Source organism: Phycodurus eques, chromosome 1 (genome assembly GCF_024500275.1).
Source record: "Phycodurus eques isolate BA_2022a chromosome 1, UOR_Pequ_1.1, whole genome shotgun sequence".
NCBI classification, from domain to species: Eukaryota; Metazoa; Chordata; class Actinopteri; order Syngnathiformes; family Syngnathidae; genus Phycodurus; species Phycodurus eques.
Window position 1 is genome coordinate 28,553,584 of NC_084525.1, and position 24,636 is coordinate 28,578,219.

At 41.5% G+C, this 24,636-nt stretch overlaps 2 protein-coding genes across 10 annotated transcripts in view; both read right to left on the reverse strand.

Annotated features, from left to right (window-relative positions):
• Positions 1 to 10,255, reverse strand: part of LOC133407828 (ankyrin repeat domain-containing protein SOWAHA) — a 29,734-nt gene extending 19,479 nt beyond the window's left edge. For both annotated transcript variants that reach the window (XM_061686108.1, XM_061686100.1), the window contains exons 1-3: positions 9,859 to 10,255; positions 3,460 to 3,521; positions 2,745 to 2,969 (exon numbers count right to left, since the gene is read on the reverse strand). In XM_061686108.1, the coding sequence (XP_061542092.1) occupies positions 2,745 to 2,969; positions 3,460 to 3,521; positions 9,859 to 9,991 (420 nt within the window). In that variant the 5' untranslated portion in view covers positions 9,992 to 10,255. The remainder of the gene's footprint in view (positions 1 to 2,744; positions 2,970 to 3,459; positions 3,522 to 9,858) is intronic.
• A 5,403-nt stretch (positions 10,256 to 15,658) lies between these two features.
• The window catches only part of plekhg5b (pleckstrin homology domain containing, family G (with RhoGef domain) member 5b), a 91,082-nt gene continuing 82,104 nt past the window's right edge, over positions 15,659 to 24,636 (reverse strand). For all 8 annotated transcript variants that reach the window (XM_061686119.1, XM_061686130.1, XM_061686139.1 and 5 more), the window contains 11 exons: positions 24,525 to 24,620; positions 23,520 to 23,720; positions 22,251 to 22,361; positions 22,006 to 22,155; positions 21,781 to 21,918; positions 21,209 to 21,328; positions 20,999 to 21,131; positions 19,913 to 20,028; positions 19,671 to 19,834; positions 17,795 to 18,616; positions 15,659 to 17,168 (listed from right to left, as the gene is read on the reverse strand). In XM_061686119.1, the coding sequence (XP_061542103.1) occupies positions 17,159 to 17,168; positions 17,795 to 18,616; positions 19,671 to 19,834; positions 19,913 to 20,028; positions 20,999 to 21,131; positions 21,209 to 21,328; positions 21,781 to 21,918; positions 22,006 to 22,155; positions 22,251 to 22,361; positions 23,520 to 23,720; positions 24,525 to 24,620 (2,061 nt within the window). In that variant the 3' untranslated portion in view covers positions 15,659 to 17,158. The remainder of the gene's footprint in view (positions 17,169 to 17,794; positions 18,617 to 19,670; positions 19,835 to 19,912; positions 20,029 to 20,998; positions 21,132 to 21,208; positions 21,329 to 21,780; positions 21,919 to 22,005; positions 22,156 to 22,250; positions 22,362 to 23,519; positions 23,721 to 24,524; positions 24,621 to 24,636) is intronic.

Genomic DNA, 24,636 nt, shown 5'->3' on the forward strand with positions numbered 1-24,636 from the left:
GGGTCTTCCAAATGAACAATGACCCGCAGTATATTGCCAAATTGGTTACAAAGCAGCTTTAGGATGTGTTTTGGAGTGGCCATCACAAACACCTGATTTTAATCCTATTGAAAATTTAAGGTAAATTTCTGACTTTGAAGAACATCATGAAAAATTGTAAAAAATAAAATAAAAATTGTCTTCTCGTTATCCTGGCATTTAGCAAGCAGAAATAGTTGGGGTAATCCTAATTCACTTAAAACGGGAAAAGTTAAGTCTGGTTTCATGTCAGACTGAGAAAAAAAGCAAATGTGTCTGTTTATATAGTGTATGTAAACTTTTGGTTTGAACTGCAAATGTGCCCATATTTATTTCAGGGGACAATTTTTAATGAAATAGAAGAACTGTGTCGACAAAGCTAGCGAACTCAGTAACATTCAAATGTGTTTGATGTTACTTGTCGCAGTTTATAGGGTACATGAGCTACCAAAGTCCGCATTCTGCAAAACAGGCAAAATCACTTCCTTACGGCACGGGTAAATTGCGGAACCCTATTGGAGGTGACCGGAACAAAGCAGCCATAGAAACTCTAAACATGTAAAATGTCTTTTGTTTCACACAAGATTTCACTACAGAGCCACCAACGATGACAATATCAAATGTTGAGGCTTTGTTTGTGTCTATGCACAGGTACAGTATATCATAGCATATTTGTATAAATAAAGGATATACTGTACACGTACTGGATTTAACTTTTGTCCAAAGAGCCCTGCCATAAAGAAATGTAAATTTTAGCAGGTTATTTTATGCTCGTTAGTGCAGCACATACAGGAAGTCCGCTAACCTTTTTTCCAGGTTTAGTCACGTGACGTTCCACATACAGTTCATTACTAAACCATACAATTTGTTGCCTCATTCTTTATATTTGTGAATTAATGGAGACTGTTCTAAGTCAAATTAGAATATTTAAGTTTTTTGTATATGGCCTGTATTCTAGAAGGCTGACTAACATAATGGGCTTTAAAATAAAAAGGTTAGCATAAACTTTGATTGTGAACACTTGTTGACATCTGCTGGATTGATTGCTTTCACTGCTGTTGAGATGCTCCTATTTCTCTACAAAAATCAGTAGAGTAGACTTTGTTATACTTGACTTGTACAGTATATTAGAATATGACGACATTTGGGTCTTTGGTTAAGTTAGAACCTTCTAGTTTGCCTTTCAAAAGTTGTTTGAAAAAAAATAGCAATTTTTTAGTCTTCAGAGTAGAGATTTCATTTTGGAAAGTACTTTCTACCATGGCGGCACAGTGACCGACTGGTTAGAGCGTCAGCCTCACAGTTCTGAGGACCCGGGTTCAATCCCCGGCCTGTGTGGAGTTTGCATGTTCTCCCCGTGCCTGCGTGGGTTTTCTCCGGGAACTCCAGTTTCCTCCCACATCCCAAAAACAACATGCATTAATTGGTGACTCTAAATTGCCTCGTAGGTGTGAATGTGAGTGGTTGTTTGTTTGTATGTGCCCTGCGATTGGCTGGCAACCAGTTCAGGGTGTACCCCGCCTCCTGCCCGATGACAGCTGGGATAGGCTCCAGCACGCCCGCGACCCGTGTGATTATTTTGTGTGCCCTGTGTGAACTGCAACCAAAAATACGTTTTAAAAAAGACAGCTGTCATGGCAACATGGATTTAAATGTACCAGAAATGACCATCCTGCGAGAGGGAGCAATTTACAATCTCTGTTGTTGTTCATGATAGCCAATTGTTGTAAGAGAGCAGTTCTTAGGACAATTAAGAGAGCACCAACTAAGAGAGCAGTTCTTACTTATATGTTTAACAAACACACTTAATCTGATTGAAGCACTTTTTAACACACACACACACACGCACATGCACACACCTCCATGTAATGGAGGTCCATACGCAGTACCTTCTGTGTGATGAATTTATTTTAATAGGCACAAATGATTATTATTGATGTTTAACATAATAACAGGAGGCTGAATTTAAATGCAGATTGTGGCCCCCTTTGCTTCCCACTCACTTCACAGTCAGCTTTCGACTACTTCAAAAGGGAGCCAATTAATGTGACGCCACCTGGTGGGTCATGGCGGTACTGCTAGCGCGTAACATGACTTGAGTCAAGACACAGTATGTGCAGGGGATATTTTTCTGTGTATAAAATTTTGAGGCAGACGCCTCCACCCCAACAAGCTCTGACCTAATGAAACCGCTATTGGACCAGTGTCATTTTAAACTGCAATTGCAGTAACCAAATCAGAAACAAATGGAAGTCCTTTCTGCTGGGGGCCTTCAATGCTCACATGGGCAATGACAGTGAGACATGGAAGGGTGTGATTGGGAGGAACGGCCCCCACCGATCAGTACCTGAGCACACCCCACCCTGGTGAGGTGTTCCGGGCACGTCCCACCGGGAGGAGACCCCGGGGACGACCCAGGACACGCTGGAGAGACTACATCTTTCGGCTGGCCTGGGAACGCCTTGGGATCCCCCCGGAAGAGCTGGATGAAGGGGCTAGGGAGAGGGAAGTCTGGGCATCCCTGCTAAAGCTACTGCCCCCGCGACCCGACCTCGGATAAGCGGTAGAAAATGGATGGATGGATGGATGGGTGGATGGAAGAAAAGCACCATGAATAAACCCCAAAGTGAAAGAGAATGGCAGATTTTCTTTCAAACCCCAAGCATCCCCTATTTGACTCAGGCTAAGCACCAGTGTCTAACAGCATAGAATAATTTTCTATTCACCTCATTAGCACTGTCTGGCTCGCCGGATGTAGTCAGCTCATCCAAACGTTCCCTTTGCTGGGAGCGACAATCGGAGGTGTCCGTTGCCTCCCATAGTGCAGTCGCGGGCACTGTGGTGGGACTTGAGTGTCTTTGCCCGTCCACATCGGATATGTGAGGTTTGTCTTTGTCTCTCGCTTGCAGCAACTGTCTGTATTTCTTCTTGAGGAAAAGATACTTCTCACCCTGCAACAGACAAACAACAGAGGTCATGTTTCATCTCATTTAGCTACAGTACATGAGGGGGGACAGAATAGTAGAAACGAGCAGTGCAGCTCTACACCACTGCAACCTACAGGGGGTCCTCGTAGTTCCAGTCCTATGGTGGCAACGTCACGCAAATTTGTAGGCAAATAATAATGTGCCATAGTCTATAGGTTAGCGCAATAGTTAAGTCATAATAACAGCAAATAGTATGAAACATACTTCTGGTAAGTACGGCGATAAGTGAGCGTGTCTTCTTGTGCCGAGTGACGACTTATTCATATGGCACCATCCGTAACCTCAAAACACCATAAGTCAAGTCAGTCGGAAATTGAGGACCCCCTATACCACAGATAGTACTGATTTGCAGTGAAATTGAACTGAATTAAAAAAAACTAGCAAAGACAAATGTAGTTCCGCAACACTCAAAACTCAAACAAACACTTAAAAACCATACAGTAAGAGTACTTACATTTTCTGATTTGACCACAGCAATTCCGTCAATAATGAGTTTGAATTCTTCTCTGTATTTAGCTGTAAGGACATGAAAAAAGCTGACATTCAGGCTAACTTGTGGATCCACAACCCACAATGTTATATAATAACATTATATAAGCACTATGAGAAGCTGAAGCAATAAAGGAGGTGCAGCATTAAAAAAAAACAGGGTAAATCAAGACATTCAACTAATGATATACCATAGTATAGTAGATTTGTACATGTAGTAGAGACAATAGTACTAATAGTATCTAGTGATGCACCAAAATTTCAGTGCCTGAAATGTTTTCGCCGTTTTTTTTCTGTCAATGTGGGGTGCGGTGTACATTAACGAGGAAAAAAAAGAAAAATGATTTTCGCAAATGGCTGCAATAAAACAAAATGAATATTTAAGGGGGTCTGAATACTTTCCGTACCCACTGTATATGCTATTACAAAGTGCAATCACGAATTGCAACTTAATGGAAGCAAATACAGTTAATGCATAAAACGCAATAACATTAGGCTGTAAGTACAGACTTTAAAATCCCCGTCAATATAGTGAATTATGAAGGACGGGTACGTTCTCTCCGTTGTTATGCTTGACCATTGGTCAGTTGTTGCACGGTCACAAACTGCAAAGAACTCGACAGTTGTGATTTCCCTCTCTTTTTACTCCTGGCATTTTTTTATTGGTGACTTCATTGCTGATTGGCTGACGAGGTTGCAGCCACTGCTGCAAATGAAGGGTGTTTTGAGTTACGGGTGTTTTGAGTTACGGATGTCGTCACGGAATGAATTAAACTAATATTTCAAAGCACCACTGTATATCGTAAATATTATTTTTTTTAAAATGGGAAAATAATAGAAAAGAAGTAAACATTTTATTTTATTTTATTAAGCGCTGCTTCTTTTTTGTTTCCAGGACCAATAGCTAGCTAACAAGCTAAACGGACTGTCATGATCCTGTGTCCTGTTGCTGACACTCAGTATTTTTTCATTCTCTGCCCATGGTGGATGGTCGCAGCCTCCGGCCCACACCTGCTTGGCATCATGATTTGTAATCATGATGCCAGGCATCTTACAATACTGTTGCTTGCAGTCATTGCCTGTTTGATCATGTGTTTTGCATCCATGTTTTATCTCGCACTTGTTTTCCCTCATATTTCCAGTTTTCCTTAGTCCTAGTATTATCTTTTCTTATGTAGATTAGACTTTGCTAGCTTGTTTCTGCCCAGTTCTCTGGACTTGTGTCATCCAGGAACTGCACCCTTAGTTGTATTATTACTCCTTTGTTTTATCGGCGACTATCTTCCATCGCGCTCCGCCTAGCCAGTTCTGGTGTGTTTTTGTTTATTGTAGATCGGGGCAACCTTATGTAATTTTCATTTTCATTATCCTTGCTCACATTGAAGAAATTAATTATTTGCTCTTATTACTGTGTTGGCTCGGTTCAAAATTCTGTACATGTGATCGTGACAGAATATTCCGGCCATAAGCACCGCAGAAGCCAAGAAATTACGTAAGGCCTTAACCAATCAAGGGAAGTTGGTAGGAGAGCATGAGCAAGCGATAAAAGACATTATGATGGTGGTAAATTCCCTTACTACCACCTGAGGATCCTTCGGGTTACAATTCGAGCAAGACTTGTGCTCAATTGGCCGCGCGTAAGGTTACTTCCGACATGCCTGCCACCACATCCGCTACCTCCGACACCAATAGTCAGCACGTCTACCGCTCAGGAACTCAACATCCTAGTTTTCATTTTTATATTATTCTGGCTCACGTTGTTCGTGCACCCTTGGTTGAATGAATAAATTGTTTATTTGCTCTTATTACTGTGTTGGCTCTGCTCTGGTGTTCAAAATTCTGTACACGCGATTGTGACACAGACAGGCAGGAAGACTGACAGAAAGGTAGCAGGGGCAGTGGGGCCATGTTGTCACTCCCAAAAGGCCATTTTCAAACTAAAAAACATCTGACGAGCCAAGACTCACATAGCAATATTGCACTATTTGCCAGCTACATGATAGTTAGGTAGGTGTTTGCCTGCATTCTGACGTGGACAAACAAGGGGTTTCCTTTTCCCAGTGCGGACACAAAGGACACTGGCGGTGATCCACACTTACAACAACAGGAAGCAGCAGCTCACATGTACTTTACACACAAATATTCCATGCTTACGACAGTAAGTAACAATGCCTAGTTATCTATTGACAGAAAACTCAATACCCATGCACCCATGTTCCTCCATTCACCAACATGCCCCGCTTTTGTGATGTGATGAAAAATACCCCCCCCTCCACATATAAATCCCGTCATGCATGTGGACTTAATTGTGATTAAAACACGATCATCACATTTACATCACGAGGAGCGGCGACCACATGCTCGGGCAGACATTTCACTACGGGAAGCACTTCTCTAATCACCGGTCGGCCACGTCAGATGGCACTGACGTCACATCTGGACCACATGTGGCGGCAGTGCAAGGTCACCCTGGATCAACATTTGAATAGTATGCTTGACAAATGTTTGCCTTTCGGCCACAGATTGCGATGAAAAAAAAGAACGGGGAAAGAGAAAGAGAGAGACTATTGTAAGCATGTAAATGCTAATTCACGCAACAAAACAGTTCTGTTGGGTAAAAAGACGAATGTTTATTTTAAAAACAATGCAATTTACATTCTAATTCATAAGACTTACTATAAGTGTACTCTTGTGCAGCTATAATTCTGGCTAAAATGTCTATTTCTGTGCTACCATCCTAGCTTAACACAATTGTAGAAGCTTTTTCAAGCAAACTTAAGATCATATTAGGAAATTGTTTTTAGCAATTAGTATTCATTATTGTAATAATAATTTTGTAATAACAGTTTCTAGAAACTGCATTATTATTATACTGCTTATTATTAGGGCATTGTAGTTTTTGGTGGGTACTATTAGTTAATGTTAGCATACTGTGGCTTTCACAGGTTTCCTTGGGACATTCTAGTTTTTAACAGGTATGATTGTGTAATGTTAGCATAATGTAGCTTCTTTATGCTAACATTAGCCTCCACAGACAAATTCTACTGAATGTTAGGGAATTGTAGCTTTTAACGGGTACTATATAGATAGTTTTCCTGTAACGTCACACACCTCTGGACGTAGGCCACTGTCGCCATGCTGGGGGTGTATGAATTGTTTTGTTCCGGTGCTTACTGAGTGATTCAATAAATTTGGTTGCCAATATAAAAAAATATATATATATATTTCTCTGGCGCTATTGAGTGGGCCGGTCTGAGATGCAAACCACAAGATGATGATGATGATGAGCATGCGCAGTGCAGGAAATACAGTATGACGGCACAGCGCGTTATAGAGCAGAGCACTAAACTTGGAACCTGCAAAAGTTGAATCAAAGCAACTAGACTGCTCTTGGTTGTTGAAGCGATTGGGGAACGTCCTGCAAAGCTAAATCAGAACTCATAATAATGAGAATTTTTTTGAAAATTGATCGAGAAGAAAACATGACTGGCATGCAATAAACATTTTGCTAACCACCGCCATTGACAAGTCGTGGAATGTAAGTAAAATGAAAAGCCACAATCACCTGGAATCAAGGAAGAAACGAGGGTAAACATCAATTCGTGAGACAATTCAACCAGGTTTTCTTCACGATGGGACAATCGAGAGCTAAAAGGTTGGTGAACCTGAGCCACGATACAAAATTCCATCACGGACATAACGTAGTTCAGCAAAACGCTAACACCAACAATTTACTAAGAGGCAAAGACCAAAGTAGTGAAAGAGAGTATTGAGCAGGCAAAATGTGTCTCACTCATGACATCACAAGCTTCTCAGAGCTCCGTAGCCACTACGTCACACATTGTGACTAGTGAGTGGGTAGTAATAAATGTCATCAGAACATTTGAGCATTACTTGTTTTGTCTTTAGTTACAATACAATTTTTACTATTTCAATGTTGAAAAACAACATCAGATGTTGCATGTAAACCTACTGTTAATCCAACCTAACGAGATTGTAGTTGCACCAAGAAACAGCAAAAAGTAGCGTTCACCAAGCAGTCAGCTGTAGTACCCGGAAATCAGGGAGGTTGGGCGACTGTATAAATTTACATGCCATTTGTTTTTGTTTGTTTTATAAAATATAGTGTTTATTTCATCAAATTAATTCTAGAAATTTGTACTCAGTGTTACGGCTGGAACTAGTCAGCGTTCAGTGATTCCCATAACAAAATGCAGACGTTCCCTAACATTTGACAGCTCTGCTTTCGACCAAACAGTGATCACCTTTCTGTTTACCTCGGCTGTCCACAACTGCTGCCACGCAGTTTTCATTTCTATCTTTTCTGTTATGTTATTCTATTGTTTTTATAACCCCAAAAAATCTTGAATAAACGGGGATACGCTGCCAATAAGCATTTATAAGCAAATAAGCAATTGTTTTTAATTAGGTACAAAAATAAAAATTTTAAATCAGCAAAAAGGTAAATCTGCAGGTGTTGAACTGGAAATATGTGGGGGTCCTCTGTACTTGTGCTTGTTTTAAAGCCCGCCCAAAAAATCGGGACAACTGAAAGGGTGGAAAAGAGTTTGATGCTATATCTTCACAGTTCAAGACTGTTCTCAGTCTTTGCACGTTTTCAGCATCTTCAAACAAATTTTATTTATTTAGAAACAAATCATGGCAATGACTTCACATTGTCTTTAATAATAATAAGAAGAATGCATTACACTGAAATAGCGCTTTTCTAAACGCTCAGTTTCATGCATTAATCATTCACTCCTCTGTCACACCCTGGTGGTGGAAAGTGACTTCTGTAGCCAAAGCTACCCTGGGGCAATCGGACAGAAGTGTGGCTGCCATTCTGCGCCTATGGCAACCACCAACAAACATCCAACCACTTCATTTGTTGGCAATGTGGGTTAAGTGTCTTGCCCAGGGACACAACGATGACATGCACACGGTACGATACGAACCAACGATCCTCCACTTCCAGGGTGTATGCAAAGTTTTTCCACCTCTGGCAGTATTAACTATTTTTATTTTTTTTTTGCTTTTTTTTAAACAAGGATCTTTATTTAAATATACAACAGATCAAAACAAAATATTTCACAAAAAGTACAATAACAGTGAAGAAGTGCCACATGCACATTCTAACACAAAAGTGCACTTTTATTTCTCCTTTTCATCCTCAGTGCAGTAAATCATTGGACATTGTTTCGCTTTAACAAAGCAACTCCATGAAACCATAGCTCGAACTGGGAGTCTACCCACCGAAATCAACCAACGTACATCTTTTATGTTTGCTGATATGTTCCCATTTTTAAAAATGTGCACAATTCATTTAAATATTTATACTTCGTAAGTCCATCATATCTATCATTATTTATTTTATTACAAATAAATGTAATAGTTAAACTATTCCAATGAATCCCTCATTTGTGCTTTGTCTCCAAAAGTCTCCAAAATGTTATTAATATTCAGGGCCATGTCTCGCTCTTCCACTCCTCTTCCTCCAAAGGGACATGTAACCGAGCCATGGGGCTTCCCTGGCGATGGCTGCACAGATGAGTTTTACGAATGCTACTTTTAATCTGGAGCCAAGTTTGACTCCTCCAATACCTCCAAATTCTCTGCTTTTGAAAAGGAATTCCGCCTTGATGACCTCCCTTGTTGTTCCCCAAACCAAACATAACTTGTTCATCTTAATAATTGTTTTGTTCACTGGGTGGAAAATATCTGGAAGAAAGGAGTTTTGACAGAATGATAGTTTTGATTATGTTTATTCTCAATGTATATATCTTTTAAGTTTTTATTTTCCCATTTATGAACTTCTTTAATTATACTCAGTTTTTGCTCCCAGTTTCTTTCCCGAGTATTTTAATTTCTTCTTTAGTTTGAATATTGATTGTGTTTCTGTGATTTTCTTCACCGATCCAGACATCTGCAGACTTCGAATGGTTTAATTTTTGCACTTGCGTTAAGTTCATAAAGTTTTAAACATTCCGTTAGAAAAAATATATATATTATTTCGCATTGGTCTCTAATAATTTTCTTGCCATCTCTGGCAGTCTGATTTGGCCCATGGCGGGAGATGGCGTCATGATGGTGGCCCCTCCCGTTCTGCTCAGTGAGTTAAGAGTGATTCAAGTTCCCCGAACGGGGGAGGAAATGACACCACCCCTATTCCAACGGAATTCCATGGAATCTTTTTTTTAAATTTTTTTTTAAATAAAAAGCAATCAGTAGGCGAGGGGAACATATAAAGAGAAATGTTTTGAACATAACACATGCAAACTGAACACAATATGACAACTGTTTGTGACACAGACAGAAGATAAGAACTGTCACGTTTGGTTAACTTTACGAGTCCAGTGTTACTTACCACGCAACTGCGCGTCACTGTGGCCAATAAAAGGCTTAAATGTCTTCAGTATGTCTGCATTTCTGACTTTGCCTGAGCTGCCTGAAGTAGAGTAGAAGTAATCCAGCAACGACGCCTCGCTCACATCACTCATGTTTGCTTATTACGTCGAATTTACGACACCACACTACACTATGGACGCTGCTTCTTTCGCGGGTGTTTTCTCACGCAGCCACCCCCGGAGTCGTCAGCTCGGCTAATTTGTGGCTCTCCATGTCAAAATTTCACTCCACCCAAGCTAGCAAGTTGACGACCGCTACGCCTGCTCCCGTTCAATTTTTTAACCCCTTCTTGATGTAGCATCCTCTCGCTGCTACCAGAAAGTGCTCGTTTGACCGATTTTTGATAGTGGCTCTGAATGCTTCTTTGAAGGAAATACAAGTTTATTTCCGGTTCCTGACGTCAACTTTATGCCCACTCATTAGGAGAACACAAAGACATGCTCAGACATGCATTCAGTGATTAACCTGTCAAATATAAAGAATAGCTTAAAAAATAATAATAAAAATACAATTTTAAAAAACATGCTTTATTTATGAAAGGACTGGAGGAAACTCTAGGACAGTGAACAGACAGAGGTGGCAAAAGTACTCAGTGTAAAAAATAAATAATTAAAAATAAAAAAAAAGGACTGCTGGAAATTGAAATACTGATCTAACTTCTGTACTTAAATAAAGGTTAACCAAAACCACAGACTCTGAAATGTACTTAAAAGGAATTGTTAAGTTATATTGATAAAAAAAATATATTAAGATATTGGGCTTTTCATGAAATTTCAGGATGAACATAAAATGCACTTTAACCTTCACGGGTGAACTTTATTTTTATTAAAGACATTCACCTCCATGCCTTTCTGTGCCTCCTGTAGTCTCTCTGTATATTATTATTATTATTATTATTATTATTATTACAGAGCAGCCAGGACAGAGACATGTGTACCATGTTCCTACATCATATTAGGTACCATTTACTGTTGTTCTATGGCCATCATTGGACTTTTCTGTGGGTACAACAAACACACACAGACACACACACAAAACCAAAGAAAAAGAAAAACACAGCGTTTTGAGTGGCATCATGAGGGATGATGGTTTGGCCCCCCCAAAAAAATAATGTAAAAAAATACCAAAGTAACTAGTAGCCTCTGGGTGTTATTTAGGTCACAAGTTGTAGTCATGTCCGTGCACTGATGATAGCCGCAGGTATTAGAGAAAACACATTGTCAGATTAATTGTGTAGCTGCGCTGTAAATATTAAATGTAGGAGACTTACACATTAATCCCGCCATGGCTTCTCTTTGAACGAGTTCCGTTTAATTTGATGAGTGATTTGTGCGTCCATGTTTGAGGATGGGACAATATTGTAATGACAGTAAGCTTCTTACGGCTGATACAATTATTGAGGTGAGCAGTTTATACGGGGGCGTGAAAAAGTGGGACCTTATGCTCTTTCATTTTCGGGAACAACAACTTTCATGAGGATAACGATATTTGATCCTTTAGCATATGCCACGCCTTTGCGCACTGTATTCATGCCAGAAAGCAGCTGGCTGGTCACCTTGCTGATTAGCGCAAGGCGTTGTGGGAGCACGGCAAGCCAACGCCAAAAACTATTGTTGTTCTTTTGGTCCAACAACAGAAAATTGTTGGGGTATCAAGAACAGTGGTCAGGCATCTCGACCTGGAACGGTCACTTCCAGAAGAAAAAGATAAAACGTCAACACTAAGTTTCAGATTTGGATTTTGCCTGTGAAGACTACATTTACTGCGTACGTACTTGTTAAGAACTAAGATGAAAACCAGTGAGCTGTCGAAATGTGTGTGTGCGTGTGTGTGTGTGTGTGTGTGTGTGTTGGGGGGAGTGGGGGTAGCAAGTGTGAAACTGAGATAAGATGGAAATAAATCAGTTAAACATTTGTAATTTCATGGATAATAAAACACTGGTGTGCTAAGTAAGAGACGGTGAACATCTTGCAAAAGACCCTAAAACAACTGTTGGTGACATCACAAAAGGGCCAGTGTGGAAGTCATGAACAGGGGTGCGCAGTATGCGCAGTATATGCTGTAGACAGAATAAATTCGGACTCTCACGATCAATCGTGGTAACGCTTGTCTAGCCTCTTCACACAATCTGCACATTTTTAGTACTCACACTGTACATATTTCGCACAGTGGGCACATCCACATCTCATTCGGGGTCCTCTGGGGGACTGGCACGAGGCATGATGGGGTCGGCGCCGTGCCGGGTACTGGCACATCTGTGCTCTCCGGTCTGGTTGCCGCCCTTCTCTGCCCTGCAGGTCCTCCAGTTTTAATGCATCATACACCCGTCAGTGGGGGGAGGGCAGTGTCGGGCTGGGGAGGACACTCGGCCAAATGCATCTACGTCTAATAGTCACTCATCATCCCTGCTTTCCCGGCTGCTCAAAACTCCCGGGGTATGCTAGGTGTCAAGCTAACATGCTCCACACCAGCTATGATCTACGGCTAGCTAGCTGGCATTGCTAAACACTGTCCTATCTGCTCTTCCAAATCACCAATCCTGGCCTACATGGTGGCGAAAAAGCTACACTTATCACAAGTATCATTATCACTAAAGGAGGATGAGGAGTAACTACTGTAATTAAGCATGCTACAGACTGAGCCAGAATAGAGAACAGAAGAAGACAGCGAAGACATGATAACCACTAAACTAGAGTAGCAAAACGCCAGAATAAGTGGGGGGTACTGGTACAGTCACTTTAAACAGAAGTCTGTCTGGAACAACGCTACAGCAGAAAATAATATACAATAAACAGCAAATTAGGAGGTAAATTAATTAGTGTCAAGACAGAAAATAACAGCCACACAGTAAACACACGTGCTCAAAATATGAAAATGAATAAGTACATTACCGCATGTCAACCAGGATGAGGAGCCGATAAGGTCAAAAGTATATTAATATATAGTATATTAAATATGGGCAATCTTATGAGTTTGTTTGCAGTATTTTGGACCATATAGTGCATCATTTGAATTTAGATCTAAACAATAAATGTTCTCAAAATTACATTGAATATTTTGTTGTTTTTTTATTATTTGTTTTTATCAATTTAGCTTTGCTGAGGGACTATATAACCCATTCAGAAAAACTTCCATTGTAATTTTTACACATAGATTTATATTGTGATATATGCCTTTTCCATGAAGGTATTCAATTTATAGTCATAAATTTGAGACCATACCGTAGAGCCCTAGTCATGAACGTAAAAAAGGGACAGATACTACACAATAAGATGAAAAACACTCACAAGCAAGAAGAATAAAAAAGGCCTGACGAGAATTTGCCAAAACGTACAGAGTGGAAAAACGATGAGACAAAGATGAACCGTCACCAAAGGAAGACCTGCTCATGATCTCAAATATAGAAGCTCATCTGTGAAAGTCAGTGGAGAAAGTCATGACTTGGGCTTGCATGGCTTTTTCGGGTAACACATGATGGCATCAGCAAAAGCAATTCAGAAGTCCACAGAAACATTTAAAGGAAAATTAAATCAAACTGTTAGGGCAATCCTTCAACAGCAGAATAAAGACAAACGCACTGCTAAACAACAAAGGAGTTCATCAGGGGCAAGGGCAGTTTTAGTAAGGCCAAGTCAATCTCCAGACAAACCCTACGGAGCAAGCATTTTACCTGCTAAAGAGGAGACTGAAGGTACGGAAGTATTTGGAGGAGTTAAGGTGAGGCTTTTAAATGTATTATGTACCAACTGTCAAGTATGGTGGTGGTAGCATCATGCTCTGGGGCCGTTTTTCTACCGGAGGTACTGGTGCAATGCTTTGTTGACGGCTACAAAAACTGTCTGGTCAAGGTGATATTACATTTAAGCAATTATCAGTGAGCACCTTTGTTTATTTTTGTTCCTCTGCGTGTTAAAAAAAAAAAAAAAATCCCAAAAACATTTTGTGTGCACCAAATTCTTATTTTGAAAACTCACTGAAGATGTATAGTTATATATTTCAAATTCAAACTGCAAATTTCCTCTTTCGAAGTAATCTCCCTTGAGTCTAATGCACTTCTATAGCCTTGATACACTTCTGGAAGGATTTCTCCAGAACCCTCTTCCCCTTGATGACATGCTTAAGCTTCGGAAAGATGGAAGATAAAAAATTTAAAAAAACTCACACAGAGCCAGGTGATGTTCTTCTTGGTCAGGAACAGTCAGATGCTCACAGCATTGGGAGCAGCCACTTCTCACACACCAAATGAACCAACTGCTTTGATGATGCATGGTTGATTGCCTGGTCGACATTGAAGGGGAAAACTTGTAGTTGGGGTTTGAAATGTAGCTTTTGTGTCACCAGTTCTGGAACGTTTGACACACCTCAGATGTAAACATCTGACTGCAACTGTACATGTCTTCAAACATGCATGAGAGGCAGTCCAGATGTTGCCATGCATCAATGTGAAGGTCAAAGTGGTACAGCACGCGGCCCTGATGGAGGCCAGATGTTGCGCTCCCCACATATGCCGCCTATCTCATCCACGAGCGTCACACTTGTAAACACGCTCTAGTTCTCTGTTCTTCCCCCCCCCCCCCGTACTGGAAGTGTCCTAAATCCAATCACAGCATCCCGACTGAGAGGATGACGATGATGGTGGTGAAGATTGAGAACTGTTACCAGCGACCCATAAACTGGCACTGAGAAGGGGGTGGGGGGGATGGTTTATATGGGGATTGTTTGGACAGACAATGGTGTCTACCTGCTTTTAATCTGCTCTGACAAAGAGTGCAGGACAGGGGCCGAGTTTAATAAAGGAAAGTGCTCCCATAATCGGGATTTGTCAAAGTGCCCCCTTTGTGTTAATCGGACATTTTTTACAGCATGCTTTGTGACATCTGCCACAGCAAGTGGTGTTAACCCTTTTGCCCTATCCTCCCCTTCCCAGCTGCACATACAATGGACGATGGACATGAACACCATTCTTAGAAAGACATTTTGAAGTCACATTTTTTTTATGAGCGCCTACCATAAGTGTTCCATGTTACAGAAAAAGCGAGAAAAAGATGAACATGTTCTAACCTGATTAATTACTTAGCAGAAGCTAATAGGACAAGGATATGTAATTACTTTCACACCAAAGCAGAAATCTGCATTTTCATAATTAAAAGCCCGGCGAGGTATAATTAAAATAGTTCTAAAGTGAAGGATTACAACAGTAATCCTGTGCGGTCCAGATGTGAAAATGTGCATGGGTGAGTGGGATTCTGGGGTCCAGATTAAGCAACAAATCCCACAGGCGGGAGCGTCGCCGTGGTTCCTCCCGCAGTTCAGCGGCTCGTGTGGACGCAACATGCTGTAATCTGGAGATTAGCTGATATAATGAGCTGTAAATACAGCAAGGCCCGCCACGCTGCCTCGGCCCACGTTTGCTCTCAGACGGTCACCTCATTTGAGTCGCAGAAGTGACCAGATGAAAGTTGTTTAATATAAGCATAAAAATCACTGCCGTCAGGTCAAAGGTATTGGGACGGATTTCACCAACAGGAAGTGATGGAAACCTAGTAATGCCCCCCCTGACTGGTTTGCTCTTCCACACCAAACTGATCCAAGCATGCCTTTACTTTTACTTAGAACACTGGGGGCACAGTCATTCAACTGAGTTGCAATTGTGGCCCACTTCCAGTTGCCCTAGCGAGTTACAGGCGGCAACGTTTCGCACCATCAAAAAAAAAAAAAAGAAAAAAAAGAATGTTCTTTCGCCACCTGTTGTCTGAGTCCAAAAGGTTTTAATGCGCGTTGGCTCCATTAGGGTGGATTAAACCATTAAAGCAGGGATTGCAACGCACTTCTGAATCCTTTTTTTTTTTATTCCGTGAGACACTTTTTAACATCAGGAAACACATGATTTGGTTGGCAGCAAATTGGTGACCAACGAGGAAACTCATTTTAAGACTACGTCAACAAAAAATAATCAACAAATGTTGGAAGCTCAACAATATCAACAATATCTTATTTATATTTATACATACAACATAGCAAGTACAATTACAAAGGAGCATTAGAGCCTTACTGGAAAGGAAAAAAAATGAGAATCAATTCGAAATATTTCATGAATAAAATCATATTACATGAACAAACTTGCAACGATGGGAAATGAACATGCAAGAGTCTCTCTCTAGAGACGTGATCAATTCAAGTGGAAATGACTCAATACTGTATTTATGACTTTCCCCTAAATGTGACTATTTTTTAAAACATTTCCTTGTAAAATGTTTACTTTATCCTCATAATAGTTTGAATGATTTCTGATAGATTTTTTTTTTAATATGATTTCATTCCCTTAATATTTTACTTTTTTCCTGGTATTACAACTAATCTTGTGTCTTCACTTGTAGTACAGCATATATTTTTTCTCTTCTGCGAGACCTTAATACTCCTTTGTACAAAATAAATATTAAACATCACCAGAACAAAAAAGTCAATAGACAAACGCTATTTGGTTTGGAAAGCTAAGTGTTAAAGTGTGTTTTGTCTGGAGGGAAGAACTGGCGTACTTGGAATATTCAACACCCAAACGAATTTGCTCAACCTTGCTACAAATCCAAAAACACGACCAGCAATAAAAAGCGCAGCCAAGGGACTGTCGTGTGTGTGTGTGTTTTAATACGTTGTAGTGCAGTAAAGCCCTACAACGTCAGTTACTCGCGTTTAGGCCGTGGTCTATGACCCCACTCCCACCTCGCTGGGCCATGAAATTAACCGAAAATGGAAACGAGAATGCCAGCAGCTAGAACAAAAAAACTGATGTACTCGTCTTTGGTTGTATGGTCCACTTTTGGTCATTGATCAGTCAAACACAAACGCAGGCACGCACGCACGCACGCATGCACACACACACACACACACACGCACAAACTTCCTTAGTGATTCTTCTTGTTTTCCTTAACAAATGTGCAATTATCTTTCCTCTTGTTGAAGCAAATCAAAAAGTCACAACAACATCCACCCTGGGTCTTGTTCCAGAGGTTGGGACCCCACCCCCGCGTCTCTTCCAGTGAAGGGACGGTCAGCGGCGCCCCCAAGTGGTGCTACATCCTCCGCAAAGTGCAAGCAGTGAAAAAGTCTCTCGCCTGCCGGCTGCCCACAAGCCAGAGGTGAAGGACGGGGTGGGGGCGACTGAAGGTCGGTGTTCACGGCATGGCGAGTGCCGGAGTGGTGGTGGGGGCGTCGAGAGACAGAAACAGAGACAGATCGAGAGAGAGAGTGCAGGTTGGTGGTTACACCTCCCTGTGGAAGTGAGAAAACCTAGTCAGTCAAATGTACTACAATTGATCAATCTTTCAATCTACACTAAAAAGGTATTGTCACTGGGCTTTCGAGTGAAATTACAGGATGAAATTAAAATGCCTAACCTATAACCTTTACAGGTGAGATTAATTTGACCTTGTTAATTCTTTTGAACATACATGTCCACCTGTTCAATATTGCAGTACTTTTGGCACAATTTTCTGTTGTCTAACAAGACACACGTTATATATTGAACCTTCACTATTGGGACTAAACCCTGCCACAAATGGTGAAAAATCTGTGAGTGACTGCTGCTCCCCTTAAAAAAGGTTTATACTGTAACTGCTACAGATGCCACAAGATGGTGGCAAAGGACTACTTTTGTCTAAATGAACCTCCTCAACTGTTCTTTGGCAGCAAAATGTCACTAGATGGTACCATATTAATATAGCTAGTATGTTAATTTTTCAGTGTATAATGGAGGAAAGGTTCTACTCAAATTTTTAAAATTTGTGAGTGCCGAAGGGGTTCACCATAGTGCATATATCTTGGAATTTCATCTGAAAACCCAATTTTCCTAACCTTTTGTGAGAAGTGAAGCTATCTGTGCAAACGAGGGTACTTACGATGCGGTGAGCGTAGAGTTGAGGACCAGAGTGGTGCGTATTCGATAGAGTTGTGCTAGCGTCAGTTTCTTATGCTGCTGAGCTGGCGATTTCCTCTCTCTGGGCGACGTTTCTCCCACCTCACCGCCGGCCGCCGGTTCGGACTTCCTCTGAGCTTCCCTGCCTGTGACGTCAGGCCCGCCCTCGTTGAGGACGTCCCGGCGCAGGTCGACGGGGAAGCTGTCGACGCTGTTGCTCCCGAGCTCCGAAAGGCTCTTGCTGTGCGCCAGCGAGGACGCGCCCGTGTGCAGTGGGTTGGCGCGGTTGTGCGAGGGCGGCGTTTTGCCATGGAGGCGCTGTAGGAGGTTGTCCTCGGAGCGCGATAAGACCAGAGTGGACAGCTTCTGGAGGCAGTGGAGCCTTGACCGTACATGAGCCCTCCGTCGAGGTTTGCATGGCTGGGCCACTGACAACTGCGAGCCAAGTGATGCAGAATCCTCCTCTTCCTCCACATCTTCCTCCTCCTCCGCCTCATCAGCACCCTCTTCTTCACTTTGCGGGGGCCGAAGTTCTCTGAGCAGCGACTCCGGGGATAGCGTACCGTATGCGCTGTCCATAGAGAGAGAGCGACACTGAGGATCCGCCTCCTGATCCAGCTCACAGTAAGCGCTGGAGGAGGTCCTGTGGAGACCTGCAGGCTGCTCAACTTCCGACAGGGCGGAGATGCCAGCGGCTGTGTCGGCGTGTCCCTCGAGGATAACGCTGGCAGCAGAAGACGCTTGCGACTCAGACAGCTCGTCGACTTCCATCACTGACAACGTCTCAGTGGAACCATCCGACTGACTGAAAGTTAACAGAAGAAAAACTGTCAGGTTCACTGAAGACTACAGTACATTATCTGCATGTTCACAAAATCCCGTACGTTTAGCTCTATTAAAGACTAAATCAACTCCACAAATCATGTTTGTTAGAGTTTTCTTTGGCTTCAATATTGAAACTGTACTTTTAGGTACATTTAAAAGTAAATTGTTTCCTCATTTTACAAAAACATACATTACAGGTTTGACAAAAATAGAGACATTTAAGTGCACTGAATACAATTGTTTCCATTGGTTCATTGATGACTAAATCCTCTCTAAAATGTTTTACATTAGACTAATACATCTTTGATGCTTACAAACACGTTTAGGCTCAATGAGAACTAAATTGTTCCAAATGTTTTCAAAACATACATACTACATTCCAACTTTTCTTTATTTTTGGGAATAACATATACATTATACACAGTATATTGGACTAATCTGTCTATGTATTCCCCATTCGCAACTAAAAAATTAATTTTTCAGCAATACAATTTGCTGGAGACTACATTGGCACCGATGTTCACAAAAACGTATGTTAGCTTTGTTGAAGACTAAATTATCTTCAAGTTTTACAAAACACAATATGGTTAGTCGCATTGAAGACTAAATTGAAGACAATATTTACAAAAACAGTTTTGTTAGGTGCACTGATGACTAAATCCTAACGAGTAATACGTCTCTGATGTTGAAACAACACGTATGTTTAGGTTCACTGAAGACTAAATCGTTTCAAATGCTTACAAAAATTTGTATGTTAGACTCTAAATTGTCTAATGTTTACAAACATGTACATTGGACTATTGTGTGTCTGATGATTACAAAACAAGTATTTTTAGGTTCATTGAATACATTCTCCATTGCTAACAAAAAAAACCCAAGAGGTTTGTTGAAGAATAAATGGGCTTCTGTGTTTAAAAAAATAAATTATATATATATATATATATATATATATATATATATATATAGGGTGGGTCAACCTTGTGTCACTTGGCATATCTAATGTAAACGTGTCCCTTCCATCAGTCCTCCAGTACCTTAAATTATGCTGATCTTTGTGCCTGAGACAAGGTGAGCTTGTGTTGGAGTTGCTGCTCTCATCTTCCTCTTCCTCATCCCGCTCTTCCTCCCCCTCCGTGCAACTCGTCAGAGAATTCTGCAGCCGGATCACTTCCTCGGTGCGAAGTCTCTGGAGTTGGTTCTGTCGTGTAAAATACAAGTTAGACGAAGCAACGTCACCTTGCCGCTGCCTGCTGGAAGAGATGCCGACAGAGCAAACCTGGACGTTGCAGATTGCCTCCATCCAGCTTCGCCCCTGGGGGGCGCTGTTGGCTTGGAACGTGTAGGCAGCCACAGCGCTCCTGAACTCATTGAGGTAGATGACGATGAAGGAGCCTTCAGTGATGAGAGAGGGCAGGATGTTGTATTGTTGGATTATCATTGGGGATGGCACAGAGGGTCCCGGCCACGTACATTCTAACAAACTGATTGATGACTCTTTTATAATACAGTATTATCCATACAAATGTAACGTAACATTGAGAATATTTCTATTCAATATCCATCCATCCATCCATCCATCATTTATATAGTGCTTGTCCTCATTGGGGTCACAGGTGAGCTGACTTTGGGTGAGAGGCAGGGTACACCCTGGAGTGATTGCCAGCCAATCATACAGGACACACACAGACAAATAACCATTCACGCTCAAATTAACACCTAAGGCAGAACCACTACCTTCCCATGCTGCCTTTGATTAATTATGTTATGTATAATACATTTAATGCTAGTAATCCCCCACTATTTTCTGGGTATAGGGACGGAGCCCTGGGAATAATTGTGAAAAAAAACCCACACAATTTTATATTGTGACATGGATCCCCGTGGGTCTGAAATAAAGAATAAAGAGCTGCAAACTGAGCCTGGTGGGCGGCACGGGAACGACTGGTTAGCACATCTGCCTCACAGTTCTGAGGACCCGGGTTCAAATCCAGCCTTGCCTGTGTGGAGTTTGCATGTTCTCCGCGTGCCTGCATGGGTTTTTGTCCGGGTACTCCGGTTTCCTCCCACATCCCCAAAACCATGCATGGTAGGTTAATTGAATACTCTAGATTCCCCGACAGCTACCCCGCACGTGTGTTGTGAGTAATCATGAAAATATTTTCTGATCGAAGCTCGATCAGCTTTACAAAGAAAGATTGTGTGTTTGTATTTCATGAAATATATGTTTATAAGAGCATATCTAGTTAAGTTTTTTCAGAGCTCACTAATTTATCTCATTTTAAATGAAGACATTTGTCATCACCCTCAGCACTGAATACCACACAACGGAGACAAGAAATCACACTCGTCGCTCGCATCTCACCTGTGTCTTTCAACTCCTTGCAGACGATGTTGTGGATGAGGAGAGGCTGCCTGATAATTTTGACCTTCTCCACTCTCTTCACGGGCTTGGTGATGAGCAACAGATCAGTGAAAAGGAAGCAGTAGACGTCCATCTATGCAGGAGACAGGGATAGTTGCATTTAAAATTAATGAGGCAGAAAGACTGAAAGCAGGAGGAAATCGGCTTTACCCGGCTATCTTTGCCCTCCTTCATCCTCAGAGCGCCCTCCAGGTGGAGCTGTCGAGTCTCCTCAGCAGACGTTCCGCTCATCGGAGCCATGAGGTCGAAGTGGTTGAACTCCTTGAGGATCTGAGTGAAAACATGTGAGTTGATTGTTTATTGTCACCAAATGCTGCACCATAGAAGATATTTACTGTAAGTCTGTTTTAATGTTGTTTATTGTTCAGTATGTCTGTTTACAGTAAATGTTTTGTAATATTTGTACTCAATGTGTTATTGTAGAGTTGTAGAAAGGGTACATCGAGTACCATGAGTAAAGTGGGGTACACATAAACAGACAATTGGGACAAATTTTAGCATTTTCTCTCCCAAGTGATCAAAAGTCAGTAAAGACCCAATTCTAGACTTAACTGTATGTACAATGTACTATTACAGTACGATCGCCATTTCCCAGACCGGGCTTGAGTCTGGCCACTGGTTGAAGCAAGTGGTTGAGTTAAGTGTTTATATAATGTGCCTCGCAAGTTATTCACCAAAAGCAAGCTTTGCTGTGCTGGGTTCTTTACAACTTCTGTCCTCACCTTTTCTACCTCCTCGCTACTGCCCTCTACTGCTTCGTAGGACTCAATGCGGGCAGAAATGGTTGCCAGCCTCTGTTGCTCCTGTCGCTGTCGCATGTGTGAGTTGATGCTGTCGATGAAGCCCTCCACCGAGGCCACCTAGAGTTCAAGCGCAACGCATGATTATTAGGAAGGGCGACAGGCTTACTTCAATCATAATAATGCGTGTGTAAATGTGCCCCTTACCATGCTGCCAATGACATCCCGGGCCGGCAGCTCGTCCGTCTTCTTGAGCACACTCTTCAGCAGGAGGGGATATTTGGTCAGCCGCTGGTGAGGCTTTGCCAACATGTCTGCCAACTTCAGACGGTTGCACTGCTTGTGCGTCTCAGCCCACTATTAACAGACAAGAGACTTGTTACACACCACACATCGGAACAAATAACATTGGAGGTCCAAGACTGACAAAACAAGAGGTCACGTTGACTCACGGTGACGTAGGTCCTGAAGAGCTCATTGTCCCTGAGAAGCGCTCGCATGTTCTCCATGCAGATTTCCTCCTCCATGCAGTAATGGATGTACGGCTTGAACCTGGAGGCAAACTGAACACATAAACACAACAATACATTCAGTATATGCACAGTTTAGTCAGGCTAGCACTATCGCTTGATAAAGACATACAGTAGTCCCATGCATGGAGGGGTTGTTAAATCATTGGATGAAGTGTGCTGGCTACAGTATTTAGCTTCCTATTGATTTACTCGCACTGATCACAACAGGCAGGGTATGTGCTGCATGTGGTTAAAGAAATTGCTTCCGCTCTGAGGCTGATTTTGACAGCCCTATTTTTCCATATAATTTAATGAATTTGCCCCACAGTGTGCTTAAACTGGCAGCAAAATACAGCAGTATGTCAATTCCAGTATTACTCTGGAATAGACGCGACAGTGCAGGGTATGCTGCTTGCTACTGTGCCGCCAAAACGAATAATAACAGTGACTTGGGTCTCCTGAGGAAGAAAGCTGCTGGTGGAGAAAGATAAAAATGCACTGACATGCAGTGAATGGCCCATTCCATGTAAAGCAAAAGAGAACTAGGGGAAATATTACACTGTGCGCTTCATTCAGCTCAATAAAAAAAAAAAACTCTTAAGACTGCTTAACTAGAGGGTCGTTGTGACTAGGGATGAAACCTTAACAATTTAAGGTCTACTGATAAACCATATAATATTTCAAACAGTTAGTAAGCTCCATTAAGAGCGAACGAGCGGCTGGAAGACTAACTACAGTATGTGTATGCGCAACAAGTTTCACGTAAATTTTACTTTAAAATACTTTTTTCTTTTTTTAAAACAATGTTTTTGCAGAGTTTGTGTGATTTGTTTTTGCTTAAATTTCTTTAAGTAATACCTGTATGATGATAAAACCGATAATTGTGATCATTCTGGTCGTGATACTTGTGATATGAAATCTCAGTCGTGACATGTCAGTAAGACACGTGGATGGCTGTTCCATTGCATCTCTAATCCGATCACAGTGAAGCTGTCAATACAAGGACATATTTGCAGCACAGTCTCAGTGAATTTTACTACGCCCACCTTTCTTTACAGTCCAGATTCAGTTTGACGAACGCAATAAATTTTATTTCTTGAACACCACTAATGTAGCAGCGGTTACACACAATATTTAAATGCATCAGTGTGACTGTGAAGACGTTGCAGTGGCGCATTAGACTGGAGCCTTTTCCAAGCTCCTACCTACCGTCCTGAATGCATGCTGAAGGTCGGTGGGGTCAAGCAGCGCCCGGGCCTGCCTGGCCTTGTCTAAAAGAGGGAGCATGACCTGGTTCCAGAGGGCCGTGTGCAGACGAACAATTTCCTGGATGTTGCTGAAGAGCCGTGGGGGTTCCACCTCAGTGAGCAGACCACTCTCCTGAAGGTTGAGCAGGCCGCACAAGAAGAGCTGCAAAGACATCAACAAAACCGTTGAGATCAATTTAGCTACTTGTGCACTTCAAAAGGCAAATGTATCGTGCCATTTATACATTTTTGCCATTTAATAGCAAAGTTCTGATCACGGAAAGTAATTATTTGAAGATGTATGTGAAGATGTGTACACTGTCATTTCGTACTTTGTAGTAAAGACAAAAAAACAATTCTGTATTTTTTTCTGTATCAAGCTATAATACAATTGTAATAGGAAACGTGTTATCAGGCGTATTCTCCTCAAATTTATAGAGATTTGTTTCAACATCATAACGTATAGTATGCATTATAATCAAATAGGAAATACTATATTATGTCACAGCAAGCAGCCTATATGTAGTAGAAAATATGAAAAAGGTACAATTCAATTAGCATACCAACAAAAAAAATGGATTTTCACACCAAATAAGACATTTCTTTAACTCAAGTAACATTTTTTTTTTTTTGTTTGTTTTTTTGCTGAGTTTAATTCCAATGGGTGGATTTGCAACGCATGGGATTAGTCTGTGCATTTCCAGTCAAATGCAGTACATTAATTATCACAAAGAGCAGAAAAGCTTGGAATGTTAGAAGTACTGTAATGTTTAATTTGAAACATTTGTCAAAATCTGCATCCATTTGACTGCTTAATGCTTCAGGAAGTCTTCCAGCGCAAAGGTCACATTATCTTTTACAACTTCCAACAAAAGGTGTCTATCATTGTGTGACCTTTGTGTGTCTGGGCAGTGTCTCTGTTCTGTTTTTGTGTGTCTGGGCAGTGTCTCTGTTCTGTTGGACCTACATCAGTGATGACTCTGAGTTTTTTAATGTAGGTGGCCTCGGTATGCAGCAGCTCCCATATAGCCTCTTGCTGGTGGAACTGTCTCCTTGTCAAAGTCTAAAACAAACAAACA